The sequence below is a fragment of the Mixophyes fleayi genome, chromosome 2, assembly GCF_038048845.1.
Source record: "Mixophyes fleayi isolate aMixFle1 chromosome 2, aMixFle1.hap1, whole genome shotgun sequence".
Taxonomy (NCBI): Eukaryota; Metazoa; Chordata; class Amphibia; order Anura; family Limnodynastidae; genus Mixophyes; species Mixophyes fleayi.
In genome coordinates, this window is record NC_134403.1 from 333,697,040 (window position 1) to 333,705,920 (window position 8,881).

General features: G+C 39.0%; 1 protein-coding gene across 2 annotated transcripts in view; it reads left to right on the top strand.

Annotated features, from left to right (window-relative positions):
• Window positions 1-6,517, top strand: part of ITGAE (integrin subunit alpha E) — an 84,311-nt gene extending 77,794 nt beyond the window's left edge. For both annotated transcript variants that reach the window (XM_075196942.1, XM_075196943.1), the window contains 4 exons: window positions 161-262; window positions 916-1,011; window positions 3,331-3,441; window positions 5,518-6,517. In XM_075196942.1, the coding sequence (XP_075053043.1) occupies window positions 161-262; window positions 916-1,011; window positions 3,331-3,441; window positions 5,518-5,568 (360 nt within the window). In that variant the 3' untranslated portion in view covers window positions 5,569-6,517. The remainder of the gene's footprint in view (window positions 1-160; window positions 263-915; window positions 1,012-3,330; window positions 3,442-5,517) is intronic.
• Window positions 6,518-8,881: the final 2,364 nt, after the last annotated feature.

Consider the following 8,881-nt stretch of genomic DNA (forward strand, 5'->3'; position numbering starts at 1 on the left):
GCGTATTTGACTCCTGGCTAAAATAATTTGCTATATTAGAAGCCAAGTAAGATAACAGGAAGTTGTCTGAAGTGCATTTCCCCTTTAATTATAAGCTAAAAAGATAAAATTGAAACTCATGTACAGGAGAGTTATGTTGTTTTTTATTTGTGTTTGGTAGAAAGAGGACATCTTAAAATGTCTTTTTATCCGGTGCAATATCACATCGGGTCGGGAAGAGATAACGGTCACAGCAACACTCATCTTACAGACCTTAAGGAAGGTAATGATCTATTTTGTATACATATGGTGGACAGACAATTTTGGTGGCTTTTATATAGCAGTATTTACCCCACCTCCTAATTTAATGGTTGGTGTATTCACCATCTGCCCAGACCTGCACTCTGCTGATTTCTCATTATTAGAGCAAAGAAGTACCGGTAATAAAAATTGATCAGAGCACATGGAGCTGTCATCTAGATGTTAGTGACAGCTCCCAGCAACTCTTCATCCTGCTAACAACAAGCACGAGACTCGGCGGGATCCGGTGCTATAAACCTTGACAGTGCCCTGAGCCACTTCTCACTGCCAATTGCTTGGATCGGTATCATGGTTACATTCTGTACTTTATGTATGCCCTGATTATAGAGTCATTACTGAAGCTGAGGTTATAGATAAAAACCATAAGACCCCAATTCTAGCAATATAAAATATATACTGATACCAGACCAAATATATACTAATGAGCCCATGCAAAGCTGGGGATCTAGGGGGATTTCACTATTGGCAATTTCCAAAAACTCTCTGGCTCAGATTGAAATGATATTTCTTGAGATGTTTGTATATGTTTTAAAAACTCTTTGGTATAAGCCAACACCAATTTAAACAAGTGTGTTCTTTAACTAATCTTATAATGCACAATTGTTTTAATTTTAGCTGGTAGAGGACACCCCACAACTAAACGTCACTGGAGAAATTCTTTATAATAAAGCGTTATATGTAAATCTAAAGGACCAGGAACACAGGACACAGGTGAGGAGGTTATTCCTATTGGTGGTCTTACCTTGCGCCCTGCTATAGTCATGTCTTTCATGTATTTTACCTTTTTGTTTGCTTAGTGCATGTTTAATCATAGTTGATGGAATTGGTTCTCATGCCACCTTCCGTCTCTTTTTTTATTTTCTTTACCTATAGTGGACAAAGAAGCAAACTACAAAAAAATAAGTCATAGACATAATTCCCATAGGCAAAATTTCAGTTTTAGCAGGTTACCAATAACCTGTATAATGCAGGGGACCATTTTTACAAGTATGAATTTGCTTCTATGTTTTGTTTTGCTTATGATATATCTACACAAAAAGCATGCAATCCGCCTTGGTTTAAGACCACTGGAATAAATACAAATGTGTCGTCTTCTTAGGTTCCCACCACTTCTCCTATATGTGACATGACTTTAGATGCAAATATTGTGACCCATTAAAAGTAAAAAAAAATAAGTTGAATAAATCATTTTAAAACCAGACAGAGAAGCCCCTCCCCAAATTCATAACCAACACCAGTACTAGACAGACGGGGCTGGTTTTCAACCTAACAGGGAGAAAGCGAGAGTGTTGCCGCTTTGCACAGCGCATGGTACAACCTGCTCATTTATGAACTGGCACATCCACTTGCAAAACCAGCTCCAATATAGTTGAATTTATTCTATTCTTGACCTTTGCTCAGTCTTTTTAATTGATCAAAAATGTGAGTAATTCTAGTGAATTTTAACATTTTTGTACAGATTCGATGAACCGCTTAGTTAAACGATACAGGGCCAGTTCCAGCATCTCTGTTGGTTGTGGTGAACCAAAGTTTACTGACATGACTTCTGTGCTAACCTTGCCCGTGCCCCTGTGTAGCAAGTGCCCCTGGAAAAGATTTTAGAATGTTGGCAACAGTGAATTAACCTACAAGATAAAAGTATTGCTTTGTATTTCGTTTTGTCACTAGAGGGCAGTGATGGGTAGCAGCACTATATGGGAGGTTGATCATCATTGAAAAATGTCACTGCAGCAGGCACACATATATACTAAAATGTAACTTTGAATGGGCAATATAATCTACAAAAGAAGGAAAGGCTAATTCTGCATACACAGTCTGTAGACCATATAAACAATTACATTTCTCTTCACATTTACACTTAGAGTTAATATGATCTCAAATTCTTGTGTTTACAAGCACTGGAGATTACTTACTAGGCACAAAACAGCAGCTCCACAAGGCAGCAGATATGTGCCTCAACTTGCACAGCTGCACCTAGATATCCATCAGGGAACTTAAGTTGGCACAGAAGGATGGAGCAGCAATTGGCATAGGAAGATGAGAGGAGATGGGTGGAGTGAAGACATTCCTAGCAAATTATGGAATAGGTGACACCAGACCAACCTTATTTTATGTAACAGTGTAAAAACAAGATTTCATTTTGCAGAATGAGGTTATTGTAATGAGAGAAGTGGGAGGAGGGGATGCGTTTTAAAACCATTCCCTCTTTCCAAAAAAGAACTTGAATTCTGAACAAGCTCAGAGCTGCCATAGATTGAGTCTTTTCCTATAGGTTTAATTAGGCAAAACAGCCCCCTGCAGTTCCCCTGCATAGCGCACTGTGTAAAATAAACAACAAATAATGATGTAATTTTAAGAAGCTGGTAGTGTAAATCCAATTCACTGAATCATTTATATTATTCAAAAAATCTCACACACACAGACAGACACTAGGGTCAATTTTTTTAGCAGCCAATTAACCTACCAGTATGTTTTTGGAGTGTGGGAGGAAACCGGAGCACACCAACGCAAACACGGGGAGCACATACAAACTCCTTACAAATAAGGCCATGGTCCGGAGTTGAACTCATGGCCCCAGTGCTGTAAGGCAGAAGTACTAACCACTACACCACGGTGCTGCCCTTTAACATTAATGGGTGTCTGCTTCACCATAGAATCCACAGTAACACATCTGAGATATCAGGCAATAGTAATAACGTTTGAACTAATCAGCATCATTGCAGCCTGCAAGCACCCTTGTTTCAGTCAGCAATGATTCATTATATTGTACGTTTAAAGTACAACCTATGATATATATATATATCTCTATATCATTACTCCCTTAGACTTTCAATATACCTTGATTTTTTTTTAGCGTGCAGGGGTTTTCTTTTAAACCAAGCTTGTGCAACGTATGGCTCTCTAGCTAATGTGGAACTGTAAGGCCCAACAGAGACCATTCACCTGGTGTAATTACCAGCTAATATTACAGTGCATTTAGTACCTGTGATTCTCAGGCATAATTGTCTTTCGTATTCCTGTTCATTTCAGTTATCCATTATGTTTCTGGAAAAGAAAGAGATCAATATTTTGCCCATTGTCATTGGTAGTTCTATTGGGGGCATTCTGCTTCTGCTACTGATTGTTGGCATTCTTGTCAAGGTAAGTTACTGGAAATAAATGACTAAACTCACTATGCATTTGCTATAAAAGTTCCAGGAAAACTTAAACCAATGATAGGCTATATGCCACTTCCCCTTTAGATGATCGTGTCTGGGGTGTCTCCATCTGGGTACAAATTGCGAAGGCTTAGGTACATATATAAATGCGTGGTCTATTTGTGTAACTACACACGGGACAACATAGAACTAATAGCAGTACAATAACATTAGAGAATTACAGGCATATGATTAGCCGCTAGCTAAGCCCTGGTTGGTAGTTATTATATATTGCTAAATATTAAGGAATCATCTTGGACCCAATAGTACTAATACATAGGCAAACCGAGGGGGGGTTCATAGTGCCAGGAAACCCCCCTCCAAGCCTGGGGCACTGTATAATTGAGGTGGATGGACCCTGCCCCCGCTTAACACGGCTCTACTTGAAAAGAGAGAGCTGCATGCACCTAACAGTAGTGCACGCAGCATTGCCCATGTATATTATGGGGATAGGAAGAGTTGGAAAGCAGCCAAACACTCTCTAAAATTATAGCCACGCCCCCATGCATGCTGGTCACGCCCACTGGCGATTGTGGTGTGAGAACCCCCCTCTGCAAATCCTGCGTTTGCCCCTGTGACAACATGGCTAGTTCAAGTGACCCAGGGAATACAGTAGCTGAGCCAACATTCCAGCTACATTTTGCAATATAATTAGTTAACTTATAATATACTGGCACTAGCACCAAATAGTATGTACATATTGTTTATACAAAACACACTGCTAGTACCTACATTCAGTATCTAATAGTGAGATATTATTATACCTTAAAAAATACTTTAGAGAGGTCTGTTAAACAGGCTGGATTTGCAAAATACAGGCACATCAAATACATTTACCTCTTTTGACTGAGGAATTTACTGCAACATATATTTCTTCTATAATGAACTCTGCGATGAGGCGACCAGGGGTAAAATGTATAGTAACTCATCCCCTGTTAATGTGAGAAACGGGGTATAGTTTGTATGATAAGTTTGTCTTGTTTCGTCAAAATGACGTTTTGGTTTTACGGAACATTCTTTTATTTTGCCACTGAAGCTATATAACTAAAGTAAATCTTCTAGTCAGTGTTTGTAGTGCAGTGATTCGGTCTATCACACCCTGGACAACACTCAGGGCTAGATTTACTAAGCTGCGGGTTTGAAAAAGTGGGGATGTTGCCTATAACAACCAATCAGATTCTGGCCGTCATTTTGTAGAAGGTACTAAATAAATGAAAGCTAGAATCTGATTGGTTCCTATAGGCAACATCCTCACTTTTTCCAACCCGCAGCTTAATAAATCTAGCCCTCAGAGTCTGACTTTCTATGGGCACAGCATTTTAGTTATTATATTTTGATTGCTTTGAATTAGTTTGATGTTAAAGTACAGTAAAACCCAAAATGATAATTGTTATATATGTAGATAAAAATACACTGTATAGCAGTATAGCAGTTGTGTCACCCAAGAGACTGCAAGGTGATGCCTGGTTTCTAAACCTCCCTACAGTGATATAGTATAGAGGCTATTTATTATGCTATAAACCTTGTGGAATCATCTTTTTCCACATGGTTTAGGCATTTTTAAGTTAATTACCTATGTAATAAATACCTAACGCAAGAGATATCATAGATATTTTCTGCATTAGGCTAAGTTTCCTGCATTAGGCTAAGTTTCGCATTTTACCGCAGTCCCCATAATTTTCAATGGGGACTTTGGTCTGGGGCTATTTAACAAGCTTCAAAAAGCATAGATAAACACATAGAAGTCAGTACATTGGAAATCAAGCAGAGTCCAGGGTTCTAGGCTGTGTCAGTGTTAGTTCTTGTCAATAGCACACAGGCTTTGATTTGGAAATCCAAAAATTTTCTTACTGGATGATAAATTCCTTTTGATTACACACAATTCATTGGGTGGATTAAATGTGCTGGTAAGCCTTTAGCTATGTCATGTCAGTATGCTTTCATATTAAAGTGATCACTTTACATGATGAATCGCTGCATCCTACTAATGAGATATGTAAATCATTTCTTCTTTTCACAGTGTGGTTTCTTCAAAAGAAAATATAAAAATTATGACCAGAATGACGAGTAACATTTTCAGTGGCTCCAATTCTGTATTGAAGACAACACGATTAAGCGATGCATAGGGTTACAGCAAGAGGAGTGCAATAGCTGAGATTTAGGCTAGTGTCACATGATCTGCAACATTCCAGAGTTCTGAACTAAGAGAGCTAATTAATACAGTCAGCATCCTGTAAACTTACTCCTTATAATGGACAGAAAAATGCAGACATTAAATTATGCAATTGTTTAACTACAAAATATTGGGCTTTTGGAGCCTTTGTGACACTAGCCTTCATTTCTAGTTAGGTCCACTTTGTGTCTGTATAATAAGTGGAGCACAGGATAAATGCAATTAAAGCAATGTATTTTGTTATTTATCTTTTTTTTTTTTTTAAATGGTGGACGTCGTTTCATGGCAAATATATACACAAGTATCTGTGTGTATGTTGTAATATGCATGTATATATGTATCATGTTCACTAGAAAATTATAATTATAGAAGACATCTGTTGGGGAGTAAAATGTCTTTAAAAATCAAGTATCTATACTATTTACCTTCATCTGATAAACTGTCAGTGACATCAGACAGTTGCCAGCTTTCAGCACATTGGCACTATAACGTTGCATTAGTGTCACAGGAACTTCATAGCACAGTATAACCCATGCTAACAGCTCATTTAGTACAATAGATGGAGAGGGACAGCGGTTTAACGCCAATTCTCTCAACAATGGTTTTTGCATTAATAACTGTATGGCAACACTGCATGAGAGGTAAATATGAAACATAAAAAACAAGATGATCCAATATAAAGAGACATGTTTTCACAAATGTAAATGTAGAAGTTCATGTATTATGACAGAATTGAAGATGTTTATTATTGTATGTTCTCCTGTGGTTTAAAGAAGCCCAAGAACAGTTATCAGTCATTTAATGCTCCAAAGGGATATCTGCAATAAATAAATATAATATACATCTGTATCACTTTTTCATGGTATCATTCGAGCCTTGTGTAACATTGCTAATGGTGTGCGCAGTGTAATTGAAACAGCATCAAGAGTAATGGGGTTAAAGAACATTAATAATCAAACTATTCGTCAAGGGCAGTGGTGGACAACAGCCTGCTTCTTCTCTTTTTGTTATAAAGCAGAGAATAAGACTGAGTGGGAGCAGTCGACTTCTGCTTCACTTGACCTCCTCTGAGCAATGCAGGAATAACAGAGGGGAGGAAGAGTAGTGTGTTCTGCACCTTGTACCCTCCATCCTCTACAGGCTTCAGGAGCTGCGAGAGGCATGTGGGGGGAGGTCCCATGATCATGTAGGCGACGTCTGATGGGCATGTGGAGAGGTCTGATGGGCATGTGGGGAGGATTGAGGGGCATGCGGGGAGTAGAGCTGGATTAAGGGTCTGGGGGCCCAGGGCACTTAAGACAGGGGGACCTCTATGATGTAACATGGTTATCATTTTAGACAAATACACAGGCAATACTGTGTGCACTACTGTTAGGTGCACGCAGCTCTGCCTTCACGAACAGTACAGTGTGAAGCAGAACATACCTCCCAACTGTCCTTGTAGTCAGACCAAATCCTAACTAAGTTGGACAGTCACCCAAATTCGGGACTGCCCCACCAGATTCAGGAGAGTTGGCAGACTGCCCTGCTCTCTCCTACCTGTTCTTGTCACTTTCACTACCTGTGGCTGCTGGTGTCTTTAGTTGCTGCTTTTCTGGATCCTGGATTGTTGGAGGCCTATTTGGAAAAAAAATGGGTACATGCAAATTAGAAAACTCCAACCACTCCCAGCGTTAAATCAATAGCTCCCACATTTTATAATGAGGCATCCCTACAGCAGCAACATTAAATAATAGTATACACATTTAATAAATAAACCTATTTCCCTCTCTCCAAACAGCCCCAACATTAAAATTAATAGCATTTACATTTAATAAATATATCTATTTACCTCAAACCATCACTGCCATTAAATAATAGTAATATAACCCCTCCCCCTTCCCACGCTCTTACCTTGTTACATCCGTGCTGTGTAGGAGCCTCTCTTGCTGCTCTGCAGACATGGGACGGCACCTGTCATTTGGTGCGCCTCCCATTTGACATCCGTCAGTGATGTGGGTAAGCGTGATGGGTCTGTAGGGAGCTCTGACTGCATGTGGTATGGTCTGGGTCATTTGTGGAGGTTTTACTGGCATGTGGTGGCATGTGAGGAGGTCTAAATGGCATGTGGCAGAATATTTGAGTATATGAGTGATATGAAACCTTATGAGTGCATGTGAGTGTATTTTTTTGGCAAGTGGGCTTCTGAAGGCATGTGGAGTTATTTTGGAGCAAGTAGTAGTATTGAGTAGCTTGTGCTGGAATTTTGGAGCAAGTGAAGTGCATTTTAGAATGATTGATGTGGCTGTGCCAAGGTCGTTTTCAGGCTGTTTTTCATTCTTTAAATAATGGGTAATATGCGTCCGTTTTGAAGTTTGGAGAGCCACACATAGAGTCCTTGAAATTTATTAGGCTTTCCATCACTGGTCTATGGAGCAAATCAACTTTACATTAGTGATATACAGTGTAAACCTATATAGACCAAAACAAATATGAAAGTACAATATTATAAGGAGTAGAAAGTAAGGAAAGAGTGAGCTTAGACATCTCAATTCCAAGATTGAACAGGATTATATCTGTTTTTAAAAAAAGAGAAGTCATTGAATTCACCATTAACTCTGTTTGGCTGGGTACACACTGTAGAAAATTTCATCCGATGCGACATCTTTAACGATTTTACCAACGACTGAAAAAAAAGTCCCGATCATCATGCTGATTTATGTGTACATACTATACACGTTTTACACGACTTACCTTCAGATCTGTGCTCTTCATCTGTCATAACCATCGGCTGAAAAGATAGTGACTCTGTAAACTCTACGAGATCAGACTACACTGCTGGTCGTGAGTGCATACACACTGCAGTGTTGGAACAACATCGTCTATCATTGAACCACATTTTTAGTCTGGTTTAAAAATCAAATGAAACGATACGATGTGCTTTGGAACGATAATCAGTCATTGTTGCGGTGTACACACTATTGTGATATTGGGCCGAACAGTTGTTTATTGTTTGATTGGCTTGATAATCAGCTGAAAACACTGTAGTGTGTACCCAGCGTTAGATGCTATAGTTTGATCATTTTTTAGCAGTTCATAATCTTGACCATCACACAGATGTAAAACTAGTGCTACATCCAACAACATATCAACAACAACATATCAACAGCCAACGTTGTTCTCAATGCATTTTTTAACTACCATTCTGTCTCCGAATAGGTTTTGAGTTCTG